Here is a 19607-nt window from a genome sequence, read left to right as displayed (position 1 = left end):
TGTGAGACAAAAATAACATGTAAGTCCTTTAAAAAGAACCGCATGTAAGCACTGTACTCTTGTTTACAAAGTTGTTTTCCATGGTGATATAGGTTAGTAATTTTTATATTATGCTGTGTTTACAATGGGGTTAAGCAATTAAGTAAACAGGTGGCAGATAGTAAGAGTCATGTTTCTTACCATTGGAGTGGAAATTTACGGATCATTAAGGGGATGGTGGGGTCAGAGATCAGTGTGGCAATGGATTAGAGTTGGAAACATTAGGATAGATTCTTGTTTGCCTTAATACAGGTTTGATAGCTAAATATAGAAGCATTTATAGGTATGTGTTTATACACAAGTTTTAGAATGCACATATATATTTCCTTGCTCTGTCAGCTGAGATGGACAAGACACAATTAAACCCAGAAGCAAGGAGCACAAACAGTAGTGCTCAGATCTTGCTTCCTAATATCTTGCTCCAAAAAAGGAATCACCTTGAAGAAATGGCTGATTCTAGGACCAAGACAGGCAATATGCAGGATGAACCTGCAGCATCTTGTAGTGCCAAAAAGTAAGATTGCTCAGCAAGATAATACAGAGGACTACATCATAGGGGTATGTCAAAGTGACACAAGCAACTGAAACAGCTCCCAGTGGCCAAAGGTGGAGAAATTTGAGCAAGAGAATAAACAAAGCAATACTGGATTACAACTTAAATTATGAAATAAATATTCAGGAGTCTATTATAACATAAACATGTGATTGAATAAACAACAGATAGTGAAGAGACAAATTTCTCTGGCAGAGAAGAATTTTGAAAGAGTAATTTTGCAGGGAAGAAATCTGACAAGCATTACCAAGGCTGGTGATCAAGTTCCAGATCCACATGAAGAGTCATGCTGATCCCATATACCACTGAGCTGATATGAGGCACATGGCAGTCCACCTCTGGGTGAAAAACCCATAGCCCTAGTCCAGTCATTAGAAAAACACTGGACAAATTCCAGTAGAGGAAAATTGTACAGAATGCCTGATCAGTGTTCCTCCAAACTGTCAAGCTCATTAAAAACAAGGGAAGTTTGAGAAACTGTCAGAGCCAAGAGGAATCTAAGAACATGATGACTGAATGTAGTGTGGGATGCTGGAGCAATTTTTAAAAATTAAGTCAAAACTAAGGCATTCTAAGTAAAACATTGGCTTTGGTTAATAATACTAAGTCACAGGCCAGCGTTGTGGCATAGTGGGTAAGACCGCCACCTGAAATGCCAGTGTCCCATAGGGGTGCCAGTTCCAGTCCCAGCTGCTCCACTTCCAAATCAACTCCCTGCTAATGTGCCTGGGAAAGAAGAGGAGGATGCCCCAAGTCCTTGGTCCCCTGCAGTCATATGGGAAGAGCTCTTGGCTCCTGGCTTCAGCATGGCGCAGCCCTGACCATTGTGGCCACTTGGGGAGTGAACCACCAGATGGAAGACCTCTTCTCTGGGTGTCTCCTTCTCTCTATATATAACTCTGCTTTTCAAATGAATAGAAAATATTTTTTAAAAATGCCAAGTCACTATTAGTTGATTAATTCTTATAATGTACCATACTAATGTACAATGTTAATATTCAGAAAACTGGGTGAAAAGATATATGACAACTCTGTGTGATCTCAGTTTCTTTATAAATCTAAAACTTGTTTAAAAAGCATATTTTTTTCCAAAAAACCCCCGATGATATGGATATTTTCCCCATTTTTTCCAAAACTGAAATTGAAACTCGGAAGCGTCAGAGAAAGTAGCATAAGATTGCCCCCTACTTACACAGCAGAGATGGAATTTGAGTCCAGGGCCCTTTCTACAGAGTGACACAGAGTCTGCCTGTGTGTGGATGGGATTCTTTCTACACTTCGGTTCCCAGCATGTGCACTTATGTGTGTGCTTCCTCTCGTTCTTCCCAGGGCATGGCCTTCACGCTTGAAGAGAGGCTGCAGCTTGGAATCCACGGCCTGATCCCCCCTTGCTTCCTGAGCCAGGATGTCCAGCTGCTCCGCATCATGAGATACTACGAGCGGCAGCAGAGTGACCTGGACAGGTCCGTGCCTGACATCTGTCCACTCCACCTGATCCTCCTGCTGAGCTGGCTGTTTGCCAAGGTCCACAGAGGGTTTTCCGGATACTCTCCAGCTCCAAGAGATGTCAGACCCAGCCCTGGCTTTTTTTTTTTTTTTTTTACAGCAAAGTGGACAGTGAGAGAGAAAGAGAGAAAGGTCTTCCTTTGCCATTGGTTCACCCTCCAATGGCCGCCGCGGCCAGCGCACCACGCTGATCCGAAGCCAGGAGCCAGGTGCTTCTCCTGGTCTCCCATGGGGTGCAGAGCCCAAGGACTTGGGCCATCCTCCACTGCACTCCCTGGCCACAGCAGAGAGCTGGCCTGGAAGAGGGGCAACCGGGACAGAATCTGGCACCCCGACCGGGACTAGAACCTGGTGTGCCGGTGCCGCAGGCGGAGGATTAGCCTAGTGAGCCATGGCGCCGGCTACCAGCCCTGGCTTCTAAATGATTAATGGTTTCCCTGGTTTCAGCTGAGGCATAGTCAACAGGGAAACATAATTCTGACCAGGGAATCTGGGAGAGCCCTTGGGAAATATAGGAGCTGAGTCAACCCAGGAAGCGGTGACAGTTCTACAGCAGACAACAATGGGGCTCACGGAGGGCATTTCAATGAGAGGGAAGAGTGGAGCAAGGATGTAGAGATGGGGTGTTATGGATGTAGTACATGACCTGAGTTCCTGGAATATGGGGTATGTGGTGGGGGAGGGGAAATAGTCAGGGGACACCCAGGATGGACCCAGATGTCACAAACTGGGTGATAATAACCCTGCCTTCTCTCTGAGTTCTCCACAGTGAAAATATAGACAACAAGAGCCCAACTGAGAATGGCAGCTTTCTCAGCTTTGCTACGAAGGCAGTCACCTCCCAGGGACATGGCTAAGACTTAGCCCATCCGGGATTTGAACAGCAAGCTGACTGGCTCCAAAGTCTATGCTATTAACTTCTCTGCTATTAAGTTAAGAAGCACCATAGGCTAATGCTACAAGACTAGACTCAAGTATTAGACTGAGTTCAAATCCACAAAAGCCACTCAGCCTCTCTAGGTCATTCCCCAGGTGTACAATGAATGTGTCAAGGGTACTTAACTCAGAGAGTCATTACGAGCATTAAATACATCAGATTTTTCATGTGCTTAGCATACTGCCTTACACACTGGAGGTCCTGTGTAAACATTTGTTAAATAAATGTATAATCTTGCTATAGACTCTAGCAGAAATGTAGGAAGAAGGTTCCCTTTATATATCCTTAGAGCTAAGTGGCCAAGACTATGGGCCCATCAGGATGTGGCTGTCTGCCTAGGGGCAGAGCTCTGCAGCATGCCAGGGTCAACCCACACCCTTCTCCCTTTGCTTCCTTTGTATTGTACACAGCTTCGGAGTGGAAGTGAACAAGTAAGCTTCAGCCTGCACCCGACTCACTGCTCTTGAAACTCTACACTCCAGGGGTGTTATTTACATTAACTCCACAAAGATACTAAAACTCATGACAAATATTCTCTCCTTGTTTATCCCACTAAATTGGGTCTAGATATGTCACAGAAATTACACAGTGGATCCAACTAACAACACAAGACATGAGACATGTCATAACTTTGAACAATATGAACTTTCCTCTTTTGTTAAATTTATAATAAAGAATTGTAGTCCAAAGTGAACTTCTTATTCTTAAACACATTAAAATTTCAGTTAACATCCCAAATCCTTCCTTCCTAGTTTTTTCCGGCTAGATGGAACTACTACTATACCTGGGAAGACAGAGAAGACATTCCAGGCTCCGGGACAGAAGTGTGTGCCCATTCTTGGGAGCCCTAGAATCTTGCTCCTGATGCTGTGTGCACTACTTTGATCCACTCATCCCCAGGAGTCCCTCATTTCAACAAGAGCTCAGGAGATTGCTAGGAAGGCTCCTCAGTTTCTTTTGGGTGAAGGCAGTGGTGTGTTAGTAAATATGCAAAGAGTCCTCTGTGGGATAAGGGGACAGGAAATTGCCAATTGCTGCCATGTAAATACTCCCACCATGATCAATTTCAGGTTACCAATTTAAGGTAACTGAATGTAGAATTGGGAGGAGATGCACACAGTGGCTCCTGGACAAGGGAATCCTTACACTAGCAATAAGCTGAGATTGCTGGCCATGCCTGAGTGTAAATCCTCCCTCTACAAAAACACCTTCCAAAATACACTGTTGTACTTTTACTTTTTAAAAGATTCATTTATTCATTTGAAAGGCAGACTGACCAAAGGGGAGATGGAGAGAGATCCTCCATCTGCTGGTTTATACTTCCAAAATGGGTGCAATACCTGGGGCAGGGTTAGGCTGAAGATGGAAGCCAAGAACTACATCCTGGTCCCCTATATACATGACAGGGGCCCAAGTACTTGGGCATCTTCCATTGCTTTCCCAGGTGCACGAGCAGGAAGTTGGATCAGAAGCAGAACAGTGGGGACTCAAACTGGCAGTCTGATAACAGGATGTTGGCATTGCAAGTGATGGCTTAACCACTGCATCACAACACCAGCTCCCAGATGTGGTTTTTTAGTTTTGGACAATGCCTTTGGTGGAATAAAAGGCTGAGGCCCCAAGAAGTCCTAAGACTTCTCCAAAGCTTTTGGGACTAGAGCTTGGGACCCTGCCACTCTACCCAGAGATTGTTCCATCTCAGTAGAGTTCTCTTCCTATCATAGCATCTCTGTCACTTTTGAGTGCACAGATTCTGGAGTCAGACTGCTTAGCTTCAAATCCCTACACTGCCATGAACTTGAGTTATTTTCTGCTGTTATTAGTCTTCTTGTCTTTAAAACAGTAAAAAATCATAGCACCTACCTCACAGGTCATTGGAGGTTCTAAACGAATTCATGGGAACTATTTAGAACAGGACCTACAGCATGTTTAATAATTAGCATAGTGAGGAAGGTCATATTCTCGAGATTTCATAAATGTTGAAGCCCATGCTTAGGACACATGGGCAAAGAGCCATGAATGGTTCCTTGCAGATGAGCTAGAGGAAGCCTTGGTCTTTGCACCACACTGCATGTGCCCACCTTTAAAGGCCTGTGGTGCTCTGTTATTACCTTGCTTCTCTCCCTTTCCAAGGTACATCATTCTCATGACACTCCAAGACCGGAACGAGAAGCTCTTCTACCGAGTACTGACATCAGACGTGGAGAAGTTCATGCCCATCGTGTACACGCCCACCGTAGGGCTGGCCTGTCAGCACTACGGCCTGACCTTCCGCAGGCCTCGGTGAGCCACGTGTGGGGCGGGACTCAGGGAGTTGGCGTCTCATAGAGGGGAATACTTATTTTTCCACACCTATGCTTCTTGGGATCCTGCAAGTCAACTCCTATTAGTGTTTGTCCAAAGTGCTTGCTTAGGGAAATGACCCCCTACATAGAGAAATGAGCTGAGAAGGTAGCTGGCAAGGGGAAAACAGGTCTTGTGCTCCTCCAGATAATAAACACCCATCATGTTGCTCAGAGTTGGCCTGCCAGAGTTCAGGTTGTTTCTCACTATCTACCTGCACCTTCCCCACCACCCTGGCTCCTTTTCTAGTCATCTCCAAAGTGCCCACAGCTCTCCTGCCACCTCAGGCCATGGGATAAATGAAATATTGGATACCAAAGAATTTTTTTGTTGACTCAAAGAACCAGTATATACACCTTCCTTGGGGCCTTAGATTCCACTTAAAACACCATTTTATTAGGCAAAACATTGGCCTTACATTTCCTACCAGAGGTAACCCATACCCAGTGTTACACTATTTTGCTTTTCCCAAGCCCACCATTTCCTCAAGTGGTCCTTTAGCCCTCCGTGGTGTGGCTCTGGGCCTCCACTGGTTTGTACCTATGATTTTATAGAAATGCAGCCACCCACTACTGCCAGAGTGTGTGGAAGCGTTCACTCCACAGGCTCTCTGGGCTAGATTGGGGCTCAGTTGTTGGTTCCAGATAAACAAGTATCAGAATCAGAGCCCTGCATATGCAACAGACATATAAAGATAGACTTTGTCTCTAAAGTTTGTGACTGAAACCCAGGGAACCCACCAGGATTGAAAATGAGTTGACAACTCTAAGGTGCTGGGTGTCACGTAAGACACTGTGAGATCACCCCACAGAATAAAATACAGTTTTGACTTCAAGTAATTAACCACCACAGTGAGAGAATGGAGGCGGTAATGATGTTAAATATAATAGAAGTTAAAAGGAAATAAAAATCTAATAGGCACAAAGGACTACAGGAGTGTAAGGGAAAGGAAAAATCTCTTTTCCCTGGAGGCAGGAGGGATGCTTCATAGAAGAGGTGACATTTAAGCTGGTCCTCTAAGGTTGGCCTTCCCTGGAATGGCCCTGTAGACCCTAGGTAGCCAGCACACTTGAATATCTCCACATCCTGTGCAAAGCAAGGGAAGCAGGAGGGAGGAGAACTAAGCCTTACATCCAATGGCTTACCTAACCCTAACCCTCTGATGTCCTGAAAGTTTAGTTCAGTTATAGTATTTCCATTTTATAGATGGGGAAACTGAGGCTGTCAGAGGAAAGGAATTTGTCTGAGATCATACAAGAAGCAATTGGTCATGTGAGAATTCTGACTGTGGGAATCTGAGGAAGCTGCACCAAAGAGGAGATGTTTGAGCTGGACCATAAACAAAGGAGAAGAACTGAGACAAAAAAGCACTTGTCTACAGAAATGCAAGCATACCTACCTCTCCCTGGCTAGAATTATGGCCTTGGGATTTCATGGTGGGTGAAACAAGGGGAGTGGAGGGGCTGGGTGAGAGAACTGACCAGTGGTTCTGCCCAAGAGAGGAAGTTGCCGGTCTCTTTCACATTACCCAGGGATGCTGAATTAATGGGGAGCTGCTTTAGACTCCGGTCCCAGTTCCACTCATGGTTCTGTAAGGAGTCAGCAGTAGACAGGGATATGGCAGCAGAGTGGGGTTCCACATGGGTGGAAGAAGGGCCCTAGCAACCATCTGCACCCAAAGAATCGGATCAGCCCTGGGTGGGGGTTGAGAGGGTGCTGGAGAAGCTGGGCGTACAGCATGGAAAACAAGCACGTGATAGCTCTAGCAAGGACTCCACAGATGAACTAAAGTAGGAGGAAAGCATAATAACTGCTCACCAAAGGCCAGGTACTACTTTAAGAATCCTTACTTATCTTAATTCATCTTATTATCCTAACCCTCCTAGAACCCAAGAACTATTATCATTCCATTTGCAAATGAGAAAACTGAAGCACGGGTGAGATAATTTACACAGAGTCACATCTTGATAGCCACCAAAGCCAAGACTTAACACATACAGATTGACTCAGAGTGTGGATAAATAACCACTACACTACTACCTCTTAGAGTTGTCTGTGCACATTTGGTGGGCATTCAAGTAGGCAACCATTGCAGTTCCAGGAATGCCTGACTTCCCAGGTGGTCTAGGGTGAGGATCATTAGATGCCATTCTCAGAGCCTCTTCTGGAAGGAATTGATCCCCTTAGCTCCTGGGGCCTGCCACTGGGTGAGCTGAGGCAGGCTCAGGCAGACTGAGCCATCTTCTTGGATTAGTCCCTCACACTCTTGATGCAGACATCCCTTAATTGTTTTGCATGAACCCATCTTCAGATGATTACCCAATTAAGTTATCTGACATATGACATTCTGCGATGTTGCTCTAGTTTTCCATTTGGCTGTCTTCCAGGTGTTGATTCCACACCTGCCTCACTCCTGAGGGAAATGAGAGTCTGGGCCTACCACAGTCCTGAGCTCCCTCTGAGGTCTGACTCCAAATGGCTTTATGGATTAGCATCTGAAGGGAGGGCAGCCCCAAGGCCAAGAGGGAGAGAGCCAGCACCTTCTCAGTTTCTGAAATGATAAACATTCCTGCCAGGTTACTGAGAACAATAGAGTCCTCTGTGAAAGGGCCTGGCCCCTCCACCAAAGCTAATTAGGTCCAGCTGGTGCTAAAATTGAGCCTCCAGTATACCTGGATGCCAGAGTATCGCGGGGGCACCTATCCCTGGGCAGGTAGATATAGCAAAAGGTAAGGCTCTGTGCTCTGTTAAAGCCTCCCCTGTCCCTTCTTGCCTCTTTCCTACCTCTCTCCTGACACATCCTCTGCCTGTGCCTCCATAGGTCTTGCTTGAAGGAACATCTCCTGAAGTTCATTTGTGGGTGACTTGAAAGATAAAAGCCATGGGTGAGGCTGTGTGGAGACCAGGATGGGTCTCAACCAAGAGCGGGGGTGTAAGGAGGAATCCAATGTGATGTCTAGTGTTGGTGTCTACTCTTCCTCCCCAGTCACCTCCTCACTTTACCTTCTTCATCTTCATAGGCTCTGAGCTCCTGAATACATAATATATGTGTACATAATGTACACACACCTGTATACATAATATTTCCCAATTTTTGTGTGATGTCCAACCTGTATGGCTGATGGAGGAATTAAAGAAAAACTTCTCACGACACTTGTTAAAGATGGTGACGAAACCTTCATTCATGGGGTTGTGGCAATAGGTATAGAGACCGCAGCAACAGGGCCTTACAATAGGGGAGACAGACTGACTCCAACAAGGATAGGTGGGGATTTATAACTAAGGAGTAGGGTGAGGGTGGAAAATGGAAAAAGAGAATAAGCCCAAGAATAAAGGGTTTCTGGCTAAGCTGACTTGACAGGGTGATTGCGAAAGGCGGGCCACCATATCAAGATATCCAGGGTGGTCAGCCCCAAAGCTGGGGATCTTCACTAAGCTGACTTTGCAGGATTCTTCCTCAACCCTGACTCCTCAGGGACAAAAAGGGAACTCCAAGGTCTGGCCTTGTTGGAAAGCACTCAGGGACCTGACCAAAGTTTAGGTCAAACAGGAGTTTTTGTCAGAGGATAAGGCACAAGTCGTAAAAGAACAGACTTTTTTTTTTTTTTTAAGAATTATTTTATTTATTTGAAAGAGCTCCAGAGAGAGGTAGAGACAGAGAGAAGTCTTCCATCCGTTGGTTCACTCCCCAGATGGCCGCAACAGCCAGAGCTGAGCTGATCCAAAGCCAGAAGACAGGAGCTTCTTCCAGGTCTCCTACATGGGTGCAGGGGCCCAAGGACTTGGGCCATCTTCTACTGCTATCCCAGGCCATAGCAGAGAGCTGAATCGGAAGAGGAGCAGCTGGGACTAGAACCGGCGCCCATATGAGATGCCGGCACTTCAGGCCAGGACTTTAACCCGCTGTGCCACAGTGCTGGCTCCTGAAAGAACAGACTTTAAGGTCAGGTAATATTGGCCTTGAATCTCAGCTCATGATGACTTTTTAAAAAAAGATTAATTTACTTATTTTTTTTAACTTTTATTTAATGAATATAAATTTCCAGTATACAGCTTATGGATTACAATGGCTTCCCCTTCCCATAATTTCCCTCCCACCCGCAACCCTCCCCTCTCCCGCTCCCTCTCCCTTTCCATTCACATCAAGATTCATTTTCAATTCTATTTATATACAGAAGATCAATTTAGTATAAATACTTCAACAGTTTGCACCCACATAGAAACACAAAGTGAAACATACTGTTTGAGTACTAGTTATAGCATTAAATCAAAATGTACAGTACATTAAGGACAGAGATCCCACATCAGGAGCAAGCGCACAGTGGCTCCTGTTGTTGACCCAACAAATTGACACTCTAGTTTATGGCGCCAGTAACCACCCTAGGCTGTCGTCATGAGTTGCCAAGGCTATGGAAGCCTTCCAAGTTCCCCGACTCTGATCATATTTAGACAAGGTCATAAAAGACAGAGTGAGGATAGTAACCAATGATCCTAAGAGTGGCCTTAACCAGGTCTGAACAATTATACAGCATTAAGTGGGGAAGAGGACCATCAGTACACACAGGTTGGGAGTAGAGCCATTGGTGGTAGAGTAGAGGTTATGATTACAAAGGAATGAGGCCCAAGTGGACTAGACAGGGTCTAGAACAAAGGACAGAGTCATTATTAGAGGAGCTAAGAAAGGTGCTGTCTAAGCTACAAGTAATTTTTCTGATTGAGAGGCAAATAGAACCTGATAGAAGGGGCTTGATAATTATCTGTTGGGCTTTAGGCCTTGTAAGTTAAGAGGCCCAGACCTATCTATCTCTTCACATGGGGTATATCCTAAGGGAGGTGTGAACCTCCTAGGGGAAGGCACTCTGTTGACTTTCATTACTTGGCTGGCCTGGGAGGAGAGCTGGCCAGGTAAAGGCAGGGGGCATCTCTAACAAGAAATTGACAGTTCTGCCTGCAATGTTGCTGACCCTACTTGGCTGTCCCCTCAACTGCAGTGGTCACTTTGGAAGTTGGGCTGAGTGAAGGGCTTTTCAGCTTGGAGCCAATAAGATCTGTGGCTCTGACCTGGGCATCCTTCGATTCCAGGGCAGGTCCATTTCCAGTGATCCAACTCTTGGCAGAGCTGCCAGGGCTCTTCACAAGCTGACTTCTGCTGAAGCCCAGGCTTACCACATTGAAAGCCACTGCAGTGGACTGGCCTGTTGGGTCTCCTTGAGGGCAGATCACTGTACAGATCAGCCATTAATAGGCCTGCCACCCATTGCTTCTGATGCCTAGCTTTCTTTTCCTCCTGGTTTGTGTTAAAGCAGACCAGACGATGCAAGTCAAGGGAGTGCCCGTGTCCCATCTCTAATCTTTGGTGGCCTGAACTACAAGTCTATAGTCACAGGCATGTTCTGTAGTAGTTTTTCTAAGGTAGACAATGCCCATGAGGAAAATTATATTCTCACTTATTTAAAGAGTTACAGAGAGAGGGAGACACACAGAGAGAGATCTTACATCCACTGGTTCACACACTAGATGGTGGCAATGGCTGATGCTGGGCCAGGCGGAAGCCAGGATCCAGGAGCTTCATCTGGGTCTCCCTTATGGGTAGCAGGCTTCCAAGTACTTGGGCTATCTTCTGCAGCTTTTCCCAGGCCATTGGTAGGGAGCCGGATCTGATGTGGAGCAGCAGAAACTTGAACCCGTGCCCTTGTGGGATGCTGGCATCACAGGCTGCGGCTTTACCTGCTATACCACAACGCCAGCCTCTCCTGATGACTTCTGGCAATTACTTCGGTTCCCCTCAGACCTCTCATGTGTAAAGTAGGAATGATGCCTCTGCACATGAGGATGCAGTGAGATTGTAAAGGGCCTGGACTTCGTAGTTGTTCAGAAACTGTGATGAGCCTGACCCATCACCTCCACGATCGGTCATCTGACTCAGTTCTTCTTTCTACTGAGAGCTTCTCAATCCTCTGAAATACCACCACACTATGTTGTCTGATCAGAACTTAAGGTATCCATCCTTGCATTTAACTAGCAAACCCATTAGCAAGTATCCACGAGGTGTAACAGAGCAGAAGGTGATGTATTAGAAAGATCAGGCCAGGAAGTGGGACTTAGTGTTGTATAGTCAGGGGCTCAGTGGAAGATGTCTGAGAATATATTTGGATCTGGACAAACCCAGTAGCCCTTGGCCCTGAACCAGCTGTCTTATCTGCAAGCAGATGAGTTCCTGCACATAGGCTAGCAACATGCATACAGGAAATTAACAGTTACCATCCATTAAATGCTTGCGATGCTCACAGCAGGCCCTAGGCTGGGTCATTCATGTACATCATGTATAAGCCCTACAGCATCCATGCAAGGTGCTTGTAATTTTACTGAGATGAAAACTAAGTTAACTTGTATATTACTTTGCAAATTAGTCTCAAGTAAAAAGGGTGAGGTTGGGTTGCACGGTTTCTGTGACCTCTTCCAGCTCTAACAGTTTAGGATATAACAATCCAGAGTCTATAACCAAGTAAGAAATGAGATCTTTAAGTGAGCCACAGTCGTACTGCGTGACCAAGCCTAAGTTTCCCCACCTGTAAAACTATGATACATTAAAAATACCTGGGGAGCTTTAGGTCAGAACCCCTGAGATGGGGCCCAGGCATCTTTAGTTTTCATAAAGCTCCACAGCAGGGACAGGCACTGTGGTGCAGTAGGCTAAGCCTCCACCTGCAGCGCTGGCATCCCCTGTGGGTGCCAGTTAGTGTCTGTGCTGATCCTCTTCTGATCCAGCTCTCTGGTATGGCCTGAGAAAGCAGCAGAAGATGGCCTAAATGCCCCTGCAGCCACATGGGAGACCTGAAAGAAGCTCCTGGCTTCTGGCTTCGGATCAGCCCAGCTCTGGCCATTGTGGCTGTTAGGGGAGTGAGATAGCAAACAGAGGACCTTTCTCTCTGTCCCTCCCTCTCTCTCTGTAACTCTGTCTCTCAAATAAATAAATAAAATTTTAAAAGCTCCCCAGCAGATTCTAATGGGCAGGCAAGGCTGAATCCCACTGAGCTGGGGGATCTCTGAAGTCTCTCCCAGCTTGGATCTTCTGTGACGTTACAGAGTTGATAAACCTGCGTCCCATAGCTTTCAAGCCACCTCAACCTAGATGTATACTTGAAGACTGGGATCATGGTAACATTCCAAAGTCTTCCTCTTCAACTCAGCTCTCAACAAGGGAACTCATTGAGCCCCACTGCTAAGTTCCCTCATGTCTCATTCACTGGGCGGGTGAGGCAGGGAGAGACTCCACCTCCTGTCCTCCTCCCTCTTGAAGCTGACTCAGAAGTCAGCCCTCTTCCAGACTGCACTCTCGTGTGCTTGACTCGCCCTGGAATTACTCACCTGGTAGGGGGAATAGTTTTCTAGCACTTGATTAGATAAGAGCATACATCATACTCAAGGATGATGAATCATTTGGGTGACCATGTGATCTGTGTGGCCTGCCACAAAAGATGAACTGGGACAGTTAAATCCCTTTCAGGAATTTGAACTGAAACACAAAAAAAGTTATGTAGAAAGAAAGTACGGCAAAAAGGATGGTAGAGTATAGACTTTAGAGTCAGATCATGGCGCACCAATAGCAACTACCAGCTATGAAGCAACAGAGGAAAAGAGAGCAGTAAGAAACAGAGAGTCTACAGAGAGAGGAGAAAAGGGAACATGGGAGAACAGTGGGGGAGGAGGGAACAGGGGCAGAGAGAGCTGCCTGAGTTCATGACAGCTTTCCACTCCTATTCCTGTTCACACATTTACAACAAGCCCTCTTTACCCAGAGCTAACGTAAGTGAACCCCTGCCTTAGGTAATTAGAAAATTTTTTCAAAAAGGGAAAGAAAAAGATAAAAGCTCTGAAATCAGATGGACCTGGATCTAACTAGTGTCCAATCCCCTTGTTAATAGACTAGATGGGGCTAACAGATTAAAGTTCCTTATTTCAGTTGTTAGCATGCATTAACATCACTTGCAGTGCTTTTAAACATAAATTAAGCAAGTCTGGGACAGGGCCAGAGAATTTACATACCTAACAAGGTCCAGGTGATGCTGATGCTGCAGTGTAGGGACCACACTTAGCGAACTGCTGGGTTAAAAGATGGTGGAAGGCAGCTCACTGCAAAATGAGGAGAAACCATGTGAAGGAAGCAGGAATAGATATTTCCAGATCCTGCTGGGCATAAGCAGAAAGACCTGGAATCATGAGATATGCGTTCTGGTCCCTATTCCCAACACAATTAGCCCTGTGACCTTCTGTAAACCTCTCCCTCTTCCTGAGCTTACGTTTTCTCGTCCATAAAACAGGAGGATTTTACTCAGTGAACTCAGGGACTCCTCCCAATCCTCATAACCTCTATTTTTTGGAGTATATTAGAGCACCGTGGCTATAAATTTGCCTCGCGTTTATGGCACTTAAGAGAGAAAAAGGCAAATGTAGGATAAAACAGACACCTTTCATTTTCTGTCAATAGAAAGCTTGCAGGCTTATCTTCAGCAGTATCATTGTTTTGCTGAGAGCTCTGATTCACAAATGGACACCTTCCCAGACAGACCAGCTGGGCAGTCCAGGATCTGTCATAGATAGCTTGGAACACTGGCTTGGAAATTGGTGCAGGAATAGGCCTAACGAAGGTGGCATAAGGATCTTTCCAAAGTATGAGGTGGTTCAGTTATTTTTTGGCATGAATGTCACATGGATTAAGTTAAGTTGTACCTGGAACCACATTGCTGAAACATTTTGAGAGAAGGAACACTTACTGTGTCAAATTACATGGATTTCATCACTGAGAGAATTGGCTTATTATTATCAGAGAGAATTTTGCGGTTTACATACAAATTTGTACGTAATTGCATATGACCTGCCTAGGACTTTAGCATCCAGAATGAGCCACTTGCCCTGCAGGGAAAGAAGACATTTCGCAGGCATTCACAGTTTGGGTGTAAGAGGTTGGGGGTAGTTGGCGATGGCTGGACAGCCTCACAGAAATGCAAAGATAGTGTATATTTTCCTTACTCAAGCTGGAGACAGATGAACTTTACTAACTAGAACAGGATGTTCTGGGTTTGACTTCCTTTAGCCAAAGGCAGCTTTCCCCGCAATTTAAACAAACTGATTTTTGTTTCTTTTTTATCTGGCTCTATCCTTTTCCTCCTTTGTTGCTGGCAGTCCCAGCCATGATGATCAAAAGATTAGGTGTGGGGAGAACTTCCTTATCCTGAGAAGGAAATATGTACATACAAGCCAGAGTTGAGTAGCCCTCTCCCCAGATAACACTGGCTTCCCATTAACCTACAAAATGAACCCCAAGTTGTGTTTACTCACACTAAGTGTAGTCCAAACCAAGTGGAGAAGCTGCAAGCAGGGCAAATGTTTTGGAAGGTTCTGGGCTCGAGGCAGAGTAAAGGAGCATTGGCATAGAGGAAAATGAAAGCTGCCTTGTCAGGAAAGAATCCCACCACCGTTTGCCTCAACCCCTAAAATCCATTCTTATATTCATGTCCTGGTGTTAGTCCATTGCATCTGCAGAAACCCCTTCACACTTCTCATGTACTCTGCATGAGTAACACTGAAAATTGCATCAGTTCATAAATAGTCTCAGAGACCCATAAGCCACTATTTTCATAGCCCACAGGGATTGGGACTTATAAGGGATAGATTTTTATTCAAAGGGAGAAGCATGGGGAAAAGCAGGTCGTGAAGGTCCTATCTGGGGTGCTCTAAAGGGAAGTTTCACAAGGTTACCCTAATGAGGTATCATTAGCAGTGCACCAAAGATCAATTAGGAGAGCAAGTGCACAGACAGAAAGAACAAAAAATAATATGGGTGGTAGAAAATGGACTTACCCAGCTTCACACAGTTGACACAATCTCTTCTGCTGGATCACAGTTTTAGGAGGAAGGGACTGTGTGTTGCACTTCCTACGATATTGAGCATTGTGTTTCTTTTTAAATTTTTTAATTTTTAAAATTTTTATTTAATGAATGCATTTTTACATAGATACAACTTTAGGAATACAGTGGCTCTTTCCCCCATGCAGCCCAACCAGTGCTCATCCCACTTTCCATTCCCTTTCCCATCTCCTTCTTCATTATGGATCATTTTTAGTATGACTTTATACACAGAGGACCAACTCTATGCTAATCATAGATTTCAACAATTTGCCCCCACACGCACCCACAACATATAGAGTACAGTTTGGGGAGAGAATTTGCAGTCGATTCTCATATTGCAATTCAATAGGAACAGTAGTCCTACCTGGGGAGCAGGTGCACAGTGACTACTGTTCCTTTAACAATTAACACTCTTTTTTTATGATGTCAGTGATCATCCGAGGCTCTTGTCATGGGCTGCCAGGGCTATGGAGGCCTTTTGTGACCATAGACTCTGTCGGTATTTGGACACAGCAAAGAGGATGTTTTCCTCTCCCTTAAGAGAAGAGCATCTCCTTCTTTGATGACCTTTCCTTTCCTCAGAGGTCTCACAGAGATCCTCCGTGTGTAGGATTTTTTTTGTTTGTTTTCCAGAGAGTCTTGTCTTTCCAGTGCATTGTGTTTCCAAGTCCCTACCAGAGATAGCACTTAAAAGTTTGCATTCTGATTAGGTTCAACACGCATTTGCTTAGCATCATTTTTCTGGTTGGCCACCATAAGTACATGAAAGATCCAAATGGACTCATAAAGTTTATTCATAGTTCCTGTCCTTGAGGAATTCATGGCTCACCTGAGAAGAACAATTCTATGCCAATGAATGAAGTGTAGTATAGATTGCCTGACAAACTTTGTAAATATTCAGGCAATTTCTTATAGTAAGAAATCTTTCCACTAAATTGCTGATTCTTGATCTAAGTCTTGAGGAGACTTTGATTTGTATTGGAAAGATAACCCAGCACAGTGCCTGGCATATGAAGATGTATTGGATGGGTTCCAAGCAGAAGGACTATATAAACAAGACATGTGGCTAGAATAAACAAAGTATCTTAGACTCTGAGAATTGGGAATGTGGAAGACACTGCTGATTTGCCCTTCCTATTTCTTAATAATGCAATTTTTTAATCAGTTAGCCTCCTTCCTCTAAATAGTGCTTTGAAGGAGTCTTGAAACTTCTCATAGCCAAGAAATGGTTCATAATTAATCTCAGCCAATCATAATGGTCTGATTCCTTTGCCAGTGATTAATTTAAGTGTATATATATGACCGGATTCTGGCCAAAAAAGCTGAAGGTGATCTGCCAAAGGACTTCAGGGAAAGATTGTGCTTAGCAGAATGGAGCCTCTCTTCTCCCCTAAACATTTCTGCTTCTGCTTGGGATGCCTGGAACTGCAATAATCATTCTGGGACCCTGAGGACCTTGAACCCAAGTATCAAGCTTATAAGGTCAAGAATGATGACGTAGAACCAGGGAGAGCCTGGATCTTTGGTGACATTGTTGAGTCACTAAATAAAATAATCCTTGGGCCACCTATCTCTGTACTTCTTGTTGCATGAAATAAATTTCTCTTTTTTTTCAGCCTGTAAAGTCAGAGATTTCTGTTACCTGTGCTGAAAGGATTTCCCCTTCTTGATGGGATACTTGAATTGTCTCTCTAATATATCAGTAGCTCACATTTCTTTATCCAGAGCTTCCAATGCACCAGGCACTCTTCTACATGCTTAACTCATTCGGACCCCATAACATCTCTCGTGGTATGTAATGCATTGAGTCCTGCTTTCATGAAGAGGAAACTGAGGCACAACGAGCTAAAATAACCTGGAAAAGCTCATACATCTAAAACATTATTCACACCCAGGTCTAGAATTACATACCTTTACCATCTCCCTGTCATGTCCCTCATTTAATAATCTCCTTGTTTAACTAGTTTGGGTTGTGTTAGTCAGGGATCATGATATTCAGCAGGGAGGCCTGTAATGAAAGCATTTCCTGAGGAGAATAATTCTCAGATGACTGAAGAGGCAAGTCCATGGGGAACTATCACATTTACTGAAGCACAAGGAAAGAAGAGCCTGGTTGAGTTCTGATGTGGAAAAGAGTGAAGCCCAGCTCACCAAGAAAGAAGACTCAGCAGTAAATGGAGACTACTTTGATGTGAAAGTAGAAGTACAAGAAAGATTAGATTGTGAACAGTGTTGTGATGCCCTGGCAGTTGTAGAAAGTTTAACTTGGGCTCCAGAAATGGAACACTGGACAGGATTATAACCACAACCACTACTTCCACTCCCTTTTCTTAAGTGCTGTGGTAGGCAAGTGGCCTCTGTTATCTTTGAATCCCATAACAGCCCTTCAAAGTCAGAATGTATTGCTGTCCCCAGATGAGAGGTTCAGAAGTTGCAGAAGACTTGCCAGAGGCTGTAAGTTTAGAAAGTGGCAGGATTCAATTCCAAGGCACCTGCCTCATTCCCTTTTGGAACTTCCTCTAGTTCTAAGACAACAATCATTATTTCTGAATCCTGTGCATTCCCAGAGATATTTCCACTCTCAACAACTAAGCAAACACATTCCTACACTGAAAGAAACCAAGCTTCAGTCTCAAGGCTACAGTCCCTTTCAGGGAGCTAGGGGTATGAATTGCAGAGCCAAGGTTCTATTAAAGAACCTCAAGGAGAAAGCCAGGGCTTACACCTTGGACAGGCGCTTCACACCTGCACAGAAAGGGCCTTTGAGGTGCATAACCAAGACACACCAAGCACTTTACAAGAGTTCTGCCCCCATGAACCTACTTTGAGTCAGTTTGGGACTACTTAATGGCCTCTACATATAGAAAACCCTCTGCATGACTTGTGGCTCACTCTAGCCAATGCAGATATTACCTATGTGCCCCCTGCAGCCCACTCCCAAACACTTCCAGTCAGCACTTGCACTGGGTGCCAAGATAGTCTGAGGCATTTGCCTCCTAAAAAGTGCTTGAAAACAAAGTCAAATATCTTCAGGAAGCATTATATGGGCCTCTGTCTGTGAACAGATGGAATTTATTAGCTTTTAAGAGACCCATGAGCTCTGCATTTCTGCAGGCTTACCTCCCTCTGCAGCATATGGTGACAGGATCATGGAGCTGTAAATCAACCAGCTCAAACCAAAGCCAAGAGGGGAAGTGACACCCTGCCCACCAGAGACACAAGTCAGTGGAAATGGGAGGACTAAAACTCAGGTCTCTGGCTTCATATTTTTGAACTCTTTGCACCCTTCCACTTGCACAGAGACAGATATTTCCTCCACTGTTTGAATCAAACTTAACTCATGATTATCATTTAGATTTATATAATGCTTCAAATATTTAAGGTGTGTTCAAATACCTGCCAATTACCTGTGAAAACCAACAATATAAACTTCTTTCACACAAGAAAACAGTAATTCAAAGTGTTAAGTGACTCCTCCTCAATACTGTACAAATAGTAAGAGATAAACTGAACCTAAGACCTGAAGTTTTTCACTTGCTGTCCAGGAGCCATGTTAGTTTTCTTTCCATTGTATACTTAGCCCTCAGAATAGGGCTGGCCAAATGGTCCTTGTTAGATGGAAGGGAGACTAGAAGGAATGATCAGTGGAGACAGAAGTGTGGAACCTTCTCCTGATGACTTCAAATAGAGTCCCAGAGCAGTGAGATTCTGTTATCAATGCCTCCTTATCTAAAACAAAGAGCTATAATTCTATAACTTCTACAGTATCTTAAATGTTTTTTAAATTAATGTAAAAAGGAATTTGATTCTTTTAAGAATCTTAAGCAATAAGACTTTCACAAGGCATAGTAGACACTCAACAAAGGTTTCTGAAATATAATTGAATTTAATGCTAGGATTGGTAGTTAAAAGTAACTGCAAAGAGTTTCTATGTTACTAAAATAATTAAAGAATAGGCCTTGTCCATTATTTATGATATGGGTTTATCTGCAAATCTAGAAACTATTGAGAAAAAAAAATCAATGGCAAGAGTGAAATGAGATCAAAATATGCACTTACAGAATCCTTGGATCTGGATAATTTAAATCAATGTCCAATCTTCATCACAGATGAGGTTCAAGAGATTGCCCTTGCTTGCTGGTGCAGGGTGAACCCTGATGAGCCAATCAATGCCTCTGATGTGTAGACAAGTGGAGAGACATATATGTTAAGTTGTCATGGTAACTTTTTATTGATTGGAAGAATAGATGAAGCTAGAGTAAGTCTTTGGATTGTATGGGGGTGGGAGTGGAAGAAGCCAGTAGTGAGGAGCAGAGGAAA

General features: G+C 44.4%; 1 protein-coding gene across 2 annotated transcripts in view; it reads left to right on the top strand.

Moving 5' to 3' along the window:
- The window catches only part of ME3 (malic enzyme 3), a 196315-nt gene that overhangs the window by 86206 nt on the left and 90502 nt on the right, over window positions 1-19607 (top strand). For both annotated transcript variants that reach the window (XM_062196842.1, XM_062196843.1), the window contains 2 exons: window positions 1922-2055; window positions 5169-5318. In XM_062196842.1, the coding sequence (XP_062052826.1) occupies window positions 1922-2055; window positions 5169-5318 (284 nt within the window). The remainder of the gene's footprint in view (window positions 1-1921; window positions 2056-5168; window positions 5319-19607) is intronic.

Source organism: Lepus europaeus, chromosome 7 (assembly GCF_033115175.1).
Source record: "Lepus europaeus isolate LE1 chromosome 7, mLepTim1.pri, whole genome shotgun sequence".
NCBI classification, from domain to species: domain Eukaryota; kingdom Metazoa; phylum Chordata; class Mammalia; order Lagomorpha; family Leporidae; genus Lepus; species Lepus europaeus.
Note: the sequence above shows the minus strand (reverse complement) of the source record. Positions and strands in the feature narration are given on the sequence as shown.